The sequence below is a fragment of the Cricetulus griseus genome, chromosome 10, assembly GCF_003668045.3.
Source record: "Cricetulus griseus strain 17A/GY chromosome 10, alternate assembly CriGri-PICRH-1.0, whole genome shotgun sequence".
Lineage (NCBI taxonomy): Eukaryota > Metazoa > Chordata > Mammalia > Rodentia > Cricetidae > Cricetulus > Cricetulus griseus.
The window spans coordinates 4,228,872-4,247,444 of record NC_048603.1 but is presented as its reverse complement, the minus strand read 5'-3'; the positions used below and the strand labels follow the sequence as shown (position 1 = coordinate 4,247,444).

At 38.1% G+C, this 18,573-nt stretch overlaps 1 protein-coding gene across 7 annotated transcripts in view; it reads right to left on the bottom strand.

The window, feature by feature from the left end:
- Positions 1-18,573, bottom strand: part of Trps1 (transcriptional repressor GATA binding 1) — a 237,861-nt gene that overhangs the window by 187,799 nt on the left and 31,489 nt on the right. For all 7 annotated transcript variants that reach the window (XM_027431424.2, XM_027431423.2, XM_027431425.2 and 4 more), the window contains one exon: positions 4,751-5,664. In XM_027431424.2, coding sequence (XP_027287225.1) covers positions 4,751-5,662 — 912 coding nt within the window. In that variant the 5' untranslated portion in view covers positions 5,663-5,664. The remainder of the gene's footprint in view (positions 1-4,750; positions 5,665-18,573) is intronic.

The following is an 18,573-nucleotide window of genomic DNA, read 5'->3' as shown; positions in this document are numbered from 1 at the left end:
AGACATTTATCATACCACTCTCCTGTTAACACAGCCAAATGGAAATTTAACTGCCACACAGGTAAATGGATTAGTTAGAATGGTCAACCTTCTCCTCCTGGGGGGCTACATTATCCAGCTCAGCCATCTTCACTGATGAAAATAACCTGGTAAATGCCAGAACTTTGCTTTGCTTTATGGCCTTGGGGTGAGCATATGTTTTATTTTGCACACTTTATTACTTGTTAAAGAGATACAGCCCTGAAAATAAGTCTGGATTCATATGCCAAACATTCTATACTCCACAGACAGTCTGAGTTGATTAAAGTCTCATTCACCAGCTTTTCTAAAATGCAACAGTCCCCAGCTTGGAAAAACAAAGAAACAGAACCTGCTAAGATCTACAACTTCCCTTATACTCCAGATCAAAGGAAACTGTGAAGCAAAAAATAAATATTTGGAAGCAAAATTCAAGACAAGTCAAAATAAACCACAATGAGATTAATGTTCCCAGGTGTTTTGTTTTTGTTTTCCTCTTTTACTATTTTAATCAAAACTGCAATTCCCTTGTTCAACTGAATACACTTATATGTTGAGGATATATAGAGTTCCTCCAGTTAAATGTGCTGAAAATATAAAAACAAAGGGTAGTTTCCTATCACCGAAATCTCCTCTTCCTGTTTCGAACATGACATATCAGACAACTGGGATAAAAATATTTAAAAAACATAAACGCAGCACTCCTGGTTCAAACAGAAGAGAGTCCCTGGTAAGTTAAGAAAGGGACCCTTCCAGTAAATGCAGAGTTTCACTAAAGGCCCAAAGTAAGGTCCCAAATGGAATCCTGTAGCTACTTTTTCATGGAGCCCTGAATAAGGCAGAACAACAGAAAAGATCTGCTAATATAGCAAGGTTCTGCATGCATCTTGAGCTTTTATCAACTTGGAATAGTGTAAACACTTTCCCGTGGGAAGCGCAACTTGACAGGACTCCTAATTTTATAACCTGATCTGAGAGCTAAAAGCTCCCCCATAAAGATGATGCAAACGCCCTAATGCACAGCACATTAAGCCCTAATGAAACAGCAGAGTCGGCGTGGTTAATGCAGGCCTGCATTCAGAGAAGGTTTAAATATAAGCATAATAAAGCAGATTAAAAAGAAAGAGGCTGTAATTACTTTTTAAAGAACTCAATCTCTTGTCCTATTATTGGTCTACTTGTGAGCCTCAAAGGCTGAATACAGATAGTAAAAATTACATGAGGCTTACCAATCATGCCATATCCATTATTTTCAAATATGTAAGCAAAAGGAAACCCTGATAAAACAAGAGTGGAGCATGAAACATTGGGAAACTAGCATCCTTGTCCATTCAGGCAGCTCAGCCATTATCTTCTTCTCCTTCTTTTTGTTGTCCATTGTTTGCTTACTGGTGTTGCTTGGGTCCCATTGTTTTTAGTTTGGGTTGGGGGACTCATTTCTTATTTTTTTGTTTTTCTGTAAAAGGGTGATCTCCTTTCTACTTGCAGGGCTACGTACACTACAGCATGGTGTATGGTGGAGGATCTCATGAATTCCTCAGACCAAGAAAAGACAGTTGTTCTACAATGGTTGTCACGGGTGCTCTTCACCTATTCCTGGTTCACTATCTACAGGGAGATGAAAGAAATTCTTGCTGACATTATTTTTACAAAAAATAACTTAATTCCTTGGCCAGTTGTTTGGAATATCATTTACATTGACGTGAATATTATCGTAGAATATCTGTGTGATTGGATTTACAAATGTTCCTCCACATAGCATACATTTTAGTCTTAAAAAATGTATGTTAAAAGCCGAGATGCTGCTTAAATCACCCCATCTTCCAAACTGGCTATCTTGTATTTGCAGTCAAGTTGGTCCCATTTATATAAAACCATCATGTCAAACCAAAGTATAGATCAAAGCCACACTGTCCTCTGAGTTTTTTCCTCTGTTCCTTTTTCTTGATCTAAAGTGTCATAAATCTATCATTAACTGCCAAATGCTCTGAACATTCCCTAAGAGCCAGTTTAATTGGAAAAGATTAATGAATTGTTCATCCAGTTCTGCAATTGACTTAAATGGCATAGTTCAGCTAATGCTTCCCAAAATTGTTCATAATGCTGGTGTCTGTGAAAATCTTTTATCAGAATATATACAAGCCATTGACTCATAACATGCATTTTGTGTGTGTGTGTGTGTGTGTGTGTGTGTGTGTGTGTGTGTATGTATGTATAGATATACTTTTTATGCATTAAAGAAATTCTGTAGTCAATATTTTATCTCAGGCAGCTTTTAGTGAACAAGTACCTAAAGAAAGAACTAGTTAAAGAGCAATTCTGCAGCCTAGATATGTCAGAGCAAAAGGAGACTTCAAACATGGCTTTATTATTGCATGTATGTAGGAGGAGAAGCTGTTTGATGTGTAATTTACTGTGGAAACTAATAGATCAGGTATGTATGCACCACATACTCAAAAGTATCATTGTCCCATAGTGTACTTGGTGTTCACCTCACAAAATGAAATTCAGTTTCTTTAGATTTGTATCCCACACCCATTGGTTTCTTGGAAATAATCACCCACTTTTCCCCTGGATTGGTTTAATCTACTTGGGTTTAATCTACTTGTATTAGTATCAGTTCTCTGCAGCCGAAGAAGAAAATAAAAGAAGTCAAACAAGATCACCTTCCTATCACTTTTCTTTTTTGCTGCATGCAGAGCAGGGATTGGGTCCACAGCACAGTCTACGGTCAGCTGTTTTATTTCCAAACTCAGATAGCTCACACATCTGTTTCGTTTCTAAAATCACTGCCCAGGAAAAGTGTTCCACCCAAACATAAACTTTCCTATAAATAACTAAGAACCTAACAAATAACTATTTGGGGGAAATGGAAGTGTGTTTAAAAATCTGAATTCTTCCAAACCCTAGGCCTTAGTAATCTTTTTAGAGCCTTCCTGACAGCCGGGATCAGCTTCCCTCTGAAGTCGTCCCCAGAGTGAACAAATTGAAACTGCCGGAAATCCAGGTATTAACATCATATTACTTGCTAATTATAAAACACCGTTTCGAATACTGACATTATGCACTTCCAACCCTTTTATCTAAAACACGTATTTGCTTTCTAAATCAGAGTTTGACAGCCGAGTATATCTGCCAGAAGACAGTGAAATGAACTTTAATAAGACAGGAGTTCAAAGCATGTAGCTTTCATGCATAATAACTCTGTGGCCTTAATTTTCTGCTCTACAGAAATAATTCTATTTTATAGAAATCCAGGGAGAAAATGGAAATTTTAAAGATGAAACTGCCTGGTTAAGTTTTCTCCATAGCTCCTTTAAGATGGTCACAGCCATTGGTGACATTGAAAGAACTCCTAATTTTGCATCCTTATCCTTCTTACAAATGTTGCAAAATACGCAGGGCAGTGGTGGCATATAGCCAGGCAGTGTTGGAGCGTGCCATTAATCCCAGCACTCGGGAGGCAGAGGCAGGCGGATCTCTGGGAGTTTGAGACCAGCCTGGTCTACAAGAGCTAGTTCCAGGACAGCCTCCAAAATCACAGAGAAATCCTGCCTTGAAAAAAAAAACAAAACAAAACAAAAAATGTTGCGAAATATTTCACTGCCTATCTATCCTCTGTAACTCTTCTTTGTATCTTCCTTAATTGACACTAGGTCAGCAGAAAAGTATAGGGATGTGGTATTATAGGCTGAGAAGCTGACAAAAGGAACATTAAGAGACTTATCTGGAAACATAAGTGCTAAGGGAATTCATTAACTCTATGGTACTTCTAAAAGCTCATAAATAAGGTGACTATTTACCATCGCAGGCTTTGTGATCGCCTTGGCTCAAGAAGACAATAATAATTTGAAGAATGTAGCAAAACCTAATACTCTCTGTTGGGCTGGTCATGAGCTTCAACTGTGCTACAATCACTAAGATTAAATTAAAATTGAATACTGGATTTCTTCAGATTCGCTTCCATGTTTCTTTCAAATTAAAAATATTACAGCTTAGGGTTTTTTCGTATCATCTCTGAAATCACCTGAGGACCAAAAAATAGGTGAAAACAGTGTACGGGTTTCAATAAAAGTATAAACCTAAATCATTACACAATGCTCCCATAAATTATTATTGTTTTCCTTAAATGGAGAAAGGAATGTGCTAGTGACTTACTTCAAAGTCATTCTAAGAGCTCTACCTACTTGTAGCTCTTAAGGTAAAATGTTACTTCCAAATTTTCATTTGCAGTGACTTTGATATATCCAGAGTCTATCTACGTCATTCTCCAAATGGCCCAAATCTAATTAGATTAACTGTAAAACCAAATCCTAATCTAAGACACAAGAGAGACTGACCAGGAAGAATATAGGGGGTGCCTGGTAGTCTGACTCTGGAACAAGGCAATGAATTACGACCATGTGTAATAGATCTCCACCATGCTTGGAAGGCTGAAAATGCTTAACTATCATGAAGTAAGTCAAGAAATATGAACTTCAGCCGATTCCATGGGAAGACTTTCTCCAAATCTACTGGAAACTTTGGAATTTGTTTTCCTACAGTGAGAAGTTAAAAGTCAACTCCGAATACACGTTTGGATGAAGCAGCAATGACACATACACATTTTTTTTTTCTATAGGGTATAAAAGTTTCTCCTCTGGGCACTCACTTTGAACATGAAACTAGGAATTGACATTTCATCACTAATTTCTTTTTTCTCCTCCTAGAAATCACAAGAGAAAACACGAACCTGTACGTCATAGGTCCCATTGAGTAAAGTGGGCCTTGAAGAGCCAATGTCCTGCAGCACACCAGAAAGCACAGAGCGGTTGACCTTCTGGAAGTCTTTGGAATGGCTGAACTGCACCATGTTATGAAGGGCCAGGATTTTGCTATCCAGCTCAGCATCCTGCCTGGTGCGATTATGCAGTCCTAAGTGATACTTTCGGAAGTGCTTAATCAGATCTGTGGGGTCATTGCCATAGTAACCGTAGCCACAGATATTGCATTTAAAGTCCTGAAGCTCTGGAGACAGAGGTGCCGGGTCTGGGTTGTCATTCACCAGTAAGTCAGTTTTGGGTTTACTCAGTCTTACACCCCCATCTGAAGGCACTTGTGGGTTTTTGGAGGCCACCGAACCCGGGCTCAAACCTTGACAATTGGCTTGACCACTCTGCACTGGCCCTGTTTCCTCAGTAGCCTTTGGTGACATTTTATGCTCTTCCTTTGTCTCCAATGAATCCCCTGACGGGGTGCAGGGCATATCTGGAGGGTCATCTGCCTCTGCTCTTTGAGGAGACTTCAAGGGCTCGCAGACTCCCCCAGCAGCTAACATATTTCTGTCTGTTACCTCATCATGCGGGAAGGAGGTGAGGTTCCCTCCCTTACTTGGGCTGTCATAATTGAAGCCAGCCTTCTCACTCAGGCCTGAGATTTGCAAGTCCTTACTGCTGGAAGATGGATCTTGGCCATGCACGCTGTGTTCTTCCTTCGCTGTGTTCACTTCTGGAGCATCACTCTGGTCTGTATTTTCTGACATCTGATCTGCAGAAAACTCTTTGTCCTTCGCAGACACTTTGCTCTCTGTAGCTATTGGCTCCAGGGTCTGACCCTCGCCTTCGCTAGCAACGTTTCTCAGAGGGGGGTTCTTTTTCCGGACCATATCTGTGAACACATAGGGAAAAAGTGAAGGGACGTGTTTATTTGAAGCTACAGACAGCTAACCCCATCTAGGGTATTCTACTTAGTCAATTCAAGGTCTTCTAAGGTTCACAGTAAAATAGTTCCTTCAAGGAAAGGGGAAAAAAACAGCTTCAAAAATACAGAAAGAAAGAAAGAAAGAAAGAAAGAAAGAAAGAAAGAAAGAGAGAGAAAGAGAGAAAAAGAGAGGGAGGGAAGGAGGGAGGGAGGGAGGGAGAGAGGGAGAGAGGGAGAGAAGGAGAGAGGGAGAGAAGGAGGGAGGGAGAGAAGGAGGGAGGGAGGGAGGGAGAGAGGGAGGAAGGAAGAAATGAAGAAATGAAGAAAGAAAGAAAGAAAGAAAGAAAGAAAGAAAGAAAGAAAGAAAGAAAGAAAGGAGAGAGGCAAACAGACAAAGGCAAATAATATTTGATATTTGGACCTGTTTACCACAAAGACTGGATGATCTATTTTAAAACATGCTATGAATATTAGAATACTCACTATTATCCATACTATTAATCATTCCCACCCATCCTATTTTAATCCAATGTCCTTATTTTCAACTATGGGCAATGCTAACACATAGTTATACACGATACAAATTTTATATAAGCAGATTGCTATGTTTATAGAACATACATGTACAGGTTTAGTTTTACAAAACACATGCTGAATGGAATGCTTGCTTCTATGAAAATCATATGCACATATCCATATAATTACTACATTGGAATATTGTCACACTGATAATATAGTTTCAAAGGAATAGATTCATGTCAAAATGACACAGAGAGCCATGTTATGAAGTCAGTGAAAACTGCCTACTTACTACTTGCCCAGTCCTACCAAAAATTTCTCTAAGACACATGGGTACCATCCTCGAGGTTTGGAGTAGAGCTGGGGATGCATTATAGAGGTAAGTCAGGTTCCACCGGGACTCTGCGACAGGATGGGGGAAGAAGCGAAGCCCTTGGGTTCTTACATACAGAACAGTATGGAAGTAGATAAAGGTCTTTCTGAGGCTGATGGTGGCTTTCTCCCCACCCCAGCTCTACTGTGCCTTAGAACTTTGTGATATCAGTGGCTAAATCAAAAGTTAAGTGACAAATACCTATACAGGGATTTAGTTATCAGAACTGTAATAATATTGAGAAATGAATAGTGCCCTGCTAATTAAAGACCATATTAACCAAGGTCAGTTGAGCATGGAGCTCCATGGCCTTTGTTCTCTATAAGCTCTCAGCTGAAAAACTCAAGTGTTGTCTACGCCATCCCTCAAAACGTCTCTCTGAAAATTCTACCTGCTGCTTTCCAATAAAGCAAGCTTTCTTTAATGTTAGCAAGCTGTGCTTCGAGGATCAGTTTAGTGGCATGAGCTACACCACAGCTACGGAAATGCGCTGGGAGAAATGCAACGGAATAGCATTGCTTGGCTCTTTCCCTCTGTAGCTCTTCAGTGTGCAAGGGGCAGGATCACACTGGCCTGAAAGGCCCGGGTGGCCCTTTGCTTCTCAACAACCTAGTCACACAAAATTGTTGGGAAATGAATCACCAAGCAAGATAATACACTAGCAGTATAAATAATCCTTGGTAAGGTGCTATTTCACTTTAGTAACTAATTTGGAAGGCCAAATAACAGCACTACAGTGTTGTTGTACTTGACCACCAGTAATGTCACTCATCAAAAGTCCACAGAAGTTCTCTCATGGAATAACAAAAGTAGGATGAAAGACTCAAGAGGAAGTGTTAGTCAGGGGGCAATGTTAACCTATGGCAAGGAGGTGCAATGTGTGACTTCCCTTGTCACCCAAGGAAAGCCTCGAGTAAAAGAAGCTAGGAGCCTTCTTCGTAACTGAAGACACCAGTTAGCCATGTTTTTGCAATGTTTGCATTTCAGTGTTGCTTTTGTTGACATTTTAGGGCACCTTTATTTGCTATTAGATGAGGCTCCTTGGGAGGAACATGAAAGATAACAAGGCAGGTTTTCTGGTAGCTAACTAAGGGGAAAATCTAAAGGGCAAAAATAAGCATCTAAGAAATCAGTCATCATTTCAACCATAAATGTAAGCAAAACACATACTGTTTTAAGGCCGCCATAGTGGCACGTGACTGAAACACAAACAATTAGGAATGCTGAAAGAGGAGCTCTGGAGTCCAGGAGTTCTGGGCCAAACAGTAGAACTCGGAACACACATCCCAAAGATTTGTAGATCTGCCTGTCTTTGTGTGTGTGTGTGTGTGTGTGTGTGTGTGTGTGTGTGTGTGTGTGTGTGTTTGCAAATTAAAAACACATGTTAAGTATGGATACCTTTACATGAGTGTGTGTATTTCTATGTGAACTTGACCTAGAAGACAAGATGCTCCTGTTCATCATGTAAACTGTTCCTACGTTCCAATACTGGTTTGGGAGGCACCTCTTTCCTCATCATCCTCTACAATTCTGAATTATCTCTCCATGACACGTCAGGAACACAAGAGAGTCTTTCATGGACCAGGTGCTTAAAAACCATAATGTTTGGGGTTCATCTTTTTCTGCTTAACATGCCTGCATTCTAACAATGACTAACTGAAATGATATGGATGAGGTTACCCAAAACTGTAGAAAATCCTGAAGGCAAGGCAGAATGTCTTAAAGAAATCACAATCTGATTCATTAAGGTTACCCATCTATCAAAATGAAAGGTGTATGGTTTATGCCCATATATTAATGTCAAAGTGACTGGAAAAGCGGCATGGGAACTGAGATCAAATACTTAAAAAAAGTAAATTGATCTAAATACATTCATATTAGGGGGAAAAGTCATTTTCCAGAAGGAAGAGAAATTTTAGATCTCTGCTGATTTATCATTATCATGAAGAAATGTAGCGGGTCAAAGGTTAAAAATGACTCCACCAGCATCATTAGCTCCTGAGAAGAAAAGACATCTTAATTAAATTATTATCTTCACAAATTCTAGTTCTTTCTTCCATCCAGGAGCAGACATTCAGAAGGCTTATGACTTACTGATGCAAAGTCCTTAACAATATACATTGCAAAGAATGTTAAACTGCTAAAACTTCAAAGAAGAGTCGGAGAGGTCATTAGGTTTTATATTGTGCTGTGGGGGGTGGGGCATGTTCTTTTTAGTTGCTCTTTTTTAAAAAAAAATGTAGTTAATTTATTTGAGGATACTTTGAAGTAGTTATAGAAAAATTTTTTACTGGAATTATATCATCATAATTTTTCAGAGTGACATATTATGTAAATATAAGCACATTTGCAATACTTCTGAGTGGAAGCAACTCCCCACTCAAGTCATAAGTTAGATAGCACAAGACTATAGCCACCCTCCTGTTATTATCTCTAAGACAAATAACAGATTGCACGATGCTTTACTGTGTGCCAAGAACTTTTCCAGTGAACATTTCCCCTTGAAAAAACATAGATCACATGCTTGTAAAAGCATACCCAGCATTGACTTCCGAAGGCATGTGGGTGGCTTTAGAATGCTTTCTGCAAGTATCACTTCTATTAGTCAACTATCAGGAATCTAATTGTCTTAGAAGATGTCACCAAAGACACTTGGAGAGCTGATCTGCACATGTGTAAAACAAACAGCACAAAAAGATTCTCCTCCTAAATAATATACACATCCTAAAATGCATACATTAACCGTCAACTAATATCATTTCCTTTTCAATTAGAACAACAAAATTTTAAAATATTCTTAGAGTTCACAGTTATTTAAAACACAATAGAACGATGCATTGTGTTGTTGTATAACTTACATTAATGTAATGGAAGTACTTAACACTGGCGTTTAGGACATAATGCTTTTTTATTCCACTGATTAAATTATTAACTACACAAAAGAATCTTCATTGTCAGACTGAATCTTGTCCTCAAGGTGGTTCCTTCCCAGAAACAGGAAACTCCATCTTCTGTTATCTACTCAATGTGAATTCACCACTAATGACTTAGTGATGTTTCCTGCATCTGCATACACACTTAAACACACATATGCAAACATATCCCACATGTGCACATATGTAACTATATACAGTCATACGCTTGTGAAATGTTCTTGACTCCAACTATCCACATAATCAATAATCAAATCACCTGACCAGAGTAACCAATTTTCAGAGAAATTTAGGCAGAAACTAATCTCACACTCAGTGTGGTGAAATCTAGGTTTTGTTTCCATTGAATGATAAACTCTCCGAAAGCAAGTGATGTAAAGTGTGTGTTCTTGGCTTCAAACAAACAGAAGAATGAAACGGGAGAAGGAAAACCTGGAAAGGAAGTCTCATGTCCCATTTTAGATGTGATCTGTAGGACCTATAGGATTAAGGTAAACCCCTCCTATTTTCTGAACCTTTTACCTGTACAAGGAAAGAATTGAATTAATAATAATTGAATTAATAATAATAATAATTGAATTAATTAATGAATCCCTTGGCTTCGTGACTATAATGACCCTGGTAAGAACATTTAAATTTTACCTTTGAAAAACATTTTTTCAATTTCTTTTAAAAACGATGAAATACAAAACTACTAACAACTGGTGGTGTCCTAAACTGCCATACACAGGAATGTCCTTCACTCAGTAATTGAATTCCTTCGCCAGTCATACACCGGCCATCAACTGTGAGCCAAATCCAACAACCATCATTTAATTATACTCTTTATCATTAACTTCAAAGAGAATAACTATACTTAAAATCAAATGAAACAATTATACACTATCTTTTCTCAGAATAGCTTTCTAAATGTCATTCATATATGTATTATATATATATATATATATGTATGTGTGTGTGTTATATATTATACATATAAATGTTCTATACATATATAATGTATATTTTTTCTCAACAACACTGGAAAAAATAAAGGGAATTACATTGTAATCTGACTTCAGCCTGGACTCTTTCTGTGTTATATTAGAAGTAGCACTGCTGATTTTCATAATATATAATACCAGATGACTTGTTCTTTTTGTTTTACAGACAATAAAACTTTCAAGTGCTTGAAATCAAAGTTAAACACAAAACAGGAGTCATCATGCTCTAATCTTTAATAAAAAGTATTTTATACCATACTTGCTTATGTTACTAGCTTAAAGTGCAAAGTTATTAATTACACATTTCTTGTAGCTCTTATAAAAGAAAAATAAAAGGAACAAAGAATAAAATGTTCCTTTTGATCAAATGCCTCCCACAAAGAATCTAAAGAATTAAGCAACTGATAGCAAAATAAAAGGGAGGTCAAATCCTGGACCTATAGCAAACTAGATAGCTTCCATATGAACATGAGAAGTTTCTTCTTTAAGGAACATGTGTGTCTGCTCATTGGTTGTGGGGAAAAAAAATCACTTGAATCCTGTCTACTCCATATATACAGATCAAAATCAGACTGCTTAAGTGAACTATAAAATGCAATAGACATTGTTACATTGTTTATCCAGTTCACAAACCCAAGCATTACTGAAGGAGTTTAAATGTTTTCTGTTTCTTCAGATTCCAGGGCAAGACTTCAATGACAGTTTTTTTTTTTTTTTTTCTTAAGAAAAGAGCGTCCAGTTTCATAAACCCTATGTCAGATCTGGTTCTTTGCTATCCATTTCTATTTAGTTTGGGCTTCTAATCTTTAACATTCCTGATACTTGAAAGTATTTTTGGACATTTTAAGTCCCTGTGAGATTCAAATGTCATCACTTTCAAGCTTCTCCCATTAAATAAATCTCTTACTAATTTAGACCAAAATAATGCAAAATAATTACTTCTAATGACATACTTCTAAACATAAAGACTATTAATAACCATCTGGACACAAGAACTCACACCAACCCCTCTGAGATAAAATGCAAGCCCTTTATACAACCTCTTTCAGTAAGTTTTGATGCTAGGATAAACATATATATTCGGTTCATCATGCTATGTTCTCTATATTTTAAATATATCATTGCAAAAGCAATAGCCTAGGAGGTCATGAGGTAAGTTAGCAATAATGCCATACTTGTAGTCTTGACAAATGTATATTAAAGAAAAATTTGCATTGACTATTTAATTTTTAGGGGAAAATTATAGAGCAGTTTTTTTCTATGAAATTTTTTTACTAGAAGTTTGTTTGACTACAAAGCATGTCTGAAAACTAAAACTTGCTTTGTTTTCACTAAGTGAATAACTAAAGAACAAAAAACACACCTTGAAGAGTCAAAATCAGAAAGAAATGATTCTCATTTCATAACAAATAAGAGGAAAATTCATTAATACTATTGATTTTTAAAAGATCACAATTTCATGAAGCAAATACAGATATTAACATTGGTTCTCTCTCTCTCTCTCTCTCTCTCTCTCTCTCTCTCTGTCTCTCTCACACACACACACACACACACACACACACACACACATACACACACACACAGTTTGTCCCATTTTTTCCTCAAAGAAAACAAAAATGTCTATAGTGAAAAGCATTGATTTAAACCAGCTAATCTGAATGAGTGACTCATAAATTACCTTGGACTACTAATTTGCATGTGAGCTGGCTTAACTTTATCTTTTACTTCTTGACTAAATTTAAAATACATGGACTGATCCTTTGCCCAGTCGGTAGTGTCAAGTTCAAAAAGAATAGCTATGGCAACATATGAATGAATCTGCTTAACAAGATGGCTATAAAGTAAATTGACAGGACATGGTATGAAAGCCAGATTTCCACTGATAACAAAAGTAGCCAGAATCTGGTTTTGTGTGAGTACTTGACTTTCTAGCATTTGCTATAAAAGATCTTCATTTATTCGAGATATTTTAATTTTTATGGATTTCTGTTACTATATCTCCAGTCTGTCATTAACCAAATAAAGGACATTTCAATAGCAGCTGTTTCCTATAGGAAATCTCTGCCAATGAATGTTAATCCACCTGATAAAATGACGCCCAAACACAGAATGCCCCATTTGAAGCATGGTGACTGTAATGGACGCATGCTATGACAATGTCATTCTTACTGTTTTTGGTTTTCAGGGCACTAGGACAAAAGCCTAGGATTTTGATATTGTGGTGATTTATTTCTTTGTTTTGTTTTGTTTTGTTTTTAAAGAGTACCAAGCTAAATACAAGCTTTAAAGATGCACCGACAACTTGTACTGCTCATATACCATATACCGTGTGTCTAGATGGTGTATGTATAAGGAGATGAGAGACAGAAAACATTCCTCTCTCCACCACAAAGGGAAGGAAGCTGATGCCTTCATGTGCACAGTCCTTCCTCATGAAACTGAGAAGTAACTTAGGAACCACTGAGCTCATCCTTACAATGCAATAGGAAGTAGTTTAAAAGACCTGCACCCTTCTAAGGACAAATGGCCTACGGACAGAACCACAGAAGTGCCCAACAGTTAAAGGCACAGCCGTCAGGAAGATTTGATAACATATCCACACAACTGGATGGAAATATTTACCGTTTTCATTCCATATTTTCCTAAGATCTATCAGTACCTACTTTGCTAGATTTATTTAAGCTAATATACAGTACTCATGGTAGAATTCCATAAGGTGAAATAAACCAAAGACACAAAATCTGTTTGTTTGTTTTTGTTTTTGTTTTAGATACCACCCTGCTTAATGATACTGCTCAATTTAACTAATCAATTCACAAGAACCCATAATTGAACTGTAGAGATAGATGGCAGACATTACAGGAGTTGGTGCCCCATGGCACGAAGTCTTGGCCATGAAGGAATGTGTCATTCCAAGTTGCCTGCCCTCTTTCTGTTTCTTGTTTGGCTCAAAGAGGTGAGCTTTGCCAAGAGACCACAGACTAAAACCTCGGACATCATGAACCTCGGAAACATTTAGTTTTCTCCAGGTGTTTTGCTACTGCAGTGGAAAGTTCAAATCCTTACATAGGTATCATTTCTGATGAAACAATAAAGAGGCAGAGCAGAGAGAGATTGTTGTCTTCCTAAGTATAATTGTTTTTCTAATGAAAATTATCATTTTAAATATCCTTATGTGTACAGTTCAGGAGGTTAAGGGTATATGCTGCTCTTTAAAGGATCTGTGTTAGGTTCTCAGCATCCACATGGTAATACACCAGCATTAGCAACTTCAGTTCCTCAGAATTTGATGTCTTCTTCTGGCCTCTGGTCCCCAAATATGCAAGCTAAACACTCATAATTATAAAATAAAGTAAATTCATCTTTCAAAACATGTCTAATTTATAAAAGCAACACAGGATAGTAAAGTGTAACAAACTACTATTCCCTGGCTTCTAGGACAAGGAAGTTCTCTGTTTTTTCCTGTTTTTTTTTTGTTTTTTGTTTTTTGGTCTTTTTTGTTTTGGTTTGTTTTGATTTTTTTTGTTTTTTCAAGACAGGGTTTCTCTGTGTAGCTTTGGAGCCTATCCTGGCACTCGCTCTGGAGACGAGGCTGGACTCGAACTCACAGAGATCCGGCTGCCTCTGCCTCCCGAATGCTGGGATTAAAGGTGTGTACCACCAACGCCCGGCCTAGGACAATGAATTTCTATGCCTAAATTCTAAAATTGTACCAAAAAAAAAAAAAAAAATCTATACACAATTTGTGTACTCAGGTCAGAAAGCTTCCACTATGTGAAATATTTTATTTTTGAAAAGTCATTCTTTGATCACCCCAGATTCAGTTAAGCTCTGTCTGGGATTTTTGAGATGGTGACTGTTTTAAAAGAGATGACATGAAACCCAAGAACTTCTCTTATGTACAGACTTCTAAAAGAGGAATGAAAGACAAGACCTTGATCGAATTAAGCTGGGTGGAAACGGTATGTTCTGCAGCCCTGCCAGATACCCACAATGTAGATTAGCAATTAATAGCTCTAAGAAGTCTTAGCATCACACAAGATGAAGTCTGCTCGATTTGGACTGAGTGTCCCCACCCCATTGTCTTATGTCACAGGACATCACCCCCCAAACACTACACTTTCACTGAACACACAGAAGGTGCTGCCCCATCAAAGTATGGCTCAAGAAAAATCAAAGCCAAGGACATCAGAGAATGTATAAGGCAACTTCTTTAACTTGGCAGGGAAACTATGATGTTTTCAATTCGTTTATGGTTTTAAAAAGGTTTGCTGCTTTTTTTTTTTAATACAGTTGTCAGTATTAAAGGAAGATCAAATGCAATATAATATATAATAAAAGAATAGAATCAATATCTAGAAGGATGAATAATAGCAGAGGATTACAGACACTGAGTGAAGAAAAGCTGAAGATAAAATATCAATGTACAGGCAGGGCACTGAAGGCACACGTATTTAATCCCAGCACTTGGGAGGCAAAGGCAGGCGGATCTCTGTGAGTTCCAGGCCAGCCTGGTCTACAGAGCGAATTCCAGGACAGCCTCCAAAACAATACAGAGAAACCCTGTCTCAAAAAAACCAGAAAAAGAAAAAAATCAATGTACAATTATATCAAAAATGACAGATTTCCCAGTCTTTATTATACATGACATACAAGCCCAATGTTACCTCTGAGCTTAATACTAATACTCATTACACATAGGGACTCTTAATTTTTCTGCCATTATAATTTTAAAGCTATTCTATGGCAGAAATCAGTTTTAAAAGTTCAGCCTAAATTTTTCTCAATTTTTAATTTTTTATGAGTGTCTTGTATATATATGGAGTGCGTCTATATAAACATGTGCCTAAACACACACACACACACACACACACACACACACACACCCCACAGGACATGTGTAGAGGTCCAAATTATTAGGAGTCAATCCCTATTAGGAGTCAATCCCTATCTTCAAGAGTGTGTTCTGCAGCCCTGCCAGATACCCACAATGTAGATTAGCAATTAATAGCTCTAAGAAGTCTTAGCATCACACAAGATGAAGTCTGCTCGATTTGGAATTGAGAATCTAACTAAGCTTATCTGGCTGTGTGGCAAGGGCTTCTACCAGCTGAGCTATCTTATGAGCCACTCTTTCACAAATCATTTCAATTTCATTCTATTAAAATTAACCAATGTAGGGTGGTAGAGGAGGAAGGGAGGGAGAAGGGAACTGGGATCATCATGCAATTCAGTCTTGTTTGTAATTCAAATATATAAAAAAATTAAAAATTTAAAAAAAAGATTGAAAAACCTTAAGACAGTGACCCAGGTAGACTTGGCTTAGCATTGTGTTCAGCCTAAGCCTTCTAGAAAGTTCGTAGAATCAGCTGAATTGTGAGAGAGTTGGGAGAAATGCCTGTTTGTGGCAAGTGACCCTCCAACAAACACAAGTGCCTATCCCTGTGTGCTTTGAGAAATTCTAGTTATGCATCCTTTTGATTTGCTCATCTTGATATTTTTTTCTCCCTGGCACTCAAATAAATAATAAACAAACAAACAAAAGCTTAGGAGCTTGAGAACAGAAAAAAAAATTAACCAAATGTGGCCAGATATTTAGGAAAATGTGAAAGGTATTAGGGAAAGACTCAAGATTCCATCCTCGGATCTACAAAGATGACACCAGCTAACAATCTAAGCAACTAGGAGAGGCTACCTTAAATGCCCTCCCCTGACAATGAGATTGATGACTGACTTATATGCCACCCGAAAGCCCTCATGTAGCAGCTGGTGGAAGTAGAAGCAGACACCCACAACTAATCACTGAACTGAACTGGAATCCAGTTGCAGAGAAGGATGAGTGAAGAGCAAAGGGGTCCAAACCAGGCTGTTGAAACCCACAGAAACAGCTGAACTGAACATTGGGGAGCTCTTGGTCCCCAGACTGATAGCTGGGATACCAGCATGGGACTGATCCAGACCCCAGGATCATGGGTTTCAGTGAGGAGATCTTGGAAATCTATGGGACCTCCTGTAGTAGTTCAGTACTTATCCCTAACATAGGTGTGGACTTTGGGAGCCCATTCCACATAGAGGAATACTCCCTGAGCCAAGACACAAGGGGGTGGGCCTAGGCCCTATCTTAAAGGATATGATAGACTCTGGTGACACCCTATGGAAGGCCTCACCATCCAGGGGGAGCAGAAAGGATATGTGATAGGTAGGGTTTTAGTTGAGTGGGAGGAACTGGTAGGGGAGGGAGAGTCGAACTGGGATTGACATGTAAAACAATCTTGTTTCTAATTCAAATTTTTAAAAATCGGAAAAAAAAAAAAAGATTGCATCCTAGATTTACATTCTGTGGCTCTCAACCACTGGAAAGAATATAGGCTTAGCTAGACTATTAATAAAGAACAAAACAAAAATATTAATAAAATAATAAAATGACAAAGAACAAAACAGCAATACCTGGGACCATGGTTGGAAAATCAACGTCTAATACAGATGCTAGTCTGTGACTGCATGCTTTTACAGCATGGCTTAATATTAATCTGGCTAATGATTCTGAGTGCTGGAAAATAGTACAGATCACGTGTCCTCCAGTCGGCTGCCTATCCTATGCTTGTGTAGCCTGAACAAAGCCCATGGAATTATGAGCTTTGCTGTTCTATCTTCTTGCTAGTATGTCCTCTAAGGATTCCAGCAAAAGAGAAAGGAATATGTGGAGAGGGGAAAGTATAATGAATAGGAGAGAAAAAGAAAAGAGAGAGAAAAAAGGAGGAAAGGGAGTGGGAAATAAGAGACAGATAATAAATGGATAAGATAGATAGATGGATGGATGGATGGATGGATGGATGGATGGATGGATAGACAGACGGATGATAGGTAGAGTTCACATTAGAGTTCTACAAAGATTCGAAACAGGGAACAAAAAGCTTCAGTTTTCATCGCAAAGCTCAAATTGGGGTGAAAGTCACACTGAGAGCCAAGTGTGAAAGAATGAACACACATGCAGGTCCTTTAGGGCCCCCCAGTTCCCACTTCACCCATTCACATAGGAAAAAGAACCGAAATTTGTTGCACGAGGGTGAGGACACAATTAGCTAAGGCAGAAATTAGCTCACTCATGAAATATTTCACATAGGTAATGTAATTAATCTTCCATTTCAAGTCCAAGGTAAACTTCTACACACACACACACACACACCTCTTTAGAAAAGATTTTCACCACCTATATACCAATTAGTCATTTCTTTTCTCCATCCGTCTTCATGTGGACACCTGTCCACCTGTCATAACAGAGTAAGGGGGAAAACACTTACATAATTCTAGAATCAGGTGTTTCACAATTTGTTTCTCCAAAATCTCACTGAATGAGGAAAACAAAATTCAGAACTAGACTCTCTTCGGCCTTCTGATCCTGAATATTCATGGAAATTTTAAAGGAAATGCGTAGTGAGTGACAAAATGTGCCTCGGTAATGCTGCAATGAGCCGGTACAACTAGAGCAAAGGTATGTCATCTTAACTGATTTACTTTTGACTGGCTGTCTTGGGTAAAGTAATATTTTAGACACATTTTACAGATGAAGCAATGACGTTGAAGCCCTTACGTAGGCACAGGCTGAGCACTGGGCATAGTTGGTTGTTAGAACACTAACCAAATCTGATAGAGCTAGTTTAAAATTACATTTTGATATCCATAGATAGAAAGGTGGTATCGCTTCAGATACTGACAAGAGAAGCCCTGTACAAAACAGCTGTCAAGCCTGCTTGTTTGGCTCCACAGTGCAAGGAAGAGAATGCACAAAGAACACTGAGTTATCCTAGCCTTTGGGCTTCCCTCGCAGCACCCAGCACTAAGGGTTCCTGATGACTAAAGTCTCTGAGATGGGTGACTTGCTGGATTGCACCATGTCGTCTACAGTGCTCACAAAATAAATTATTCTACGTAGTCACTTCCCACTCATGGCCTCCGACAGCACTTGCTATACTATACAATGGTGATGCGTTTATGTTTTAGGCCTTTCTACTAGGCCAGGAATTCCCTAGATCAGAAGATTTCATTATTAACATTATTGCTAATTAAA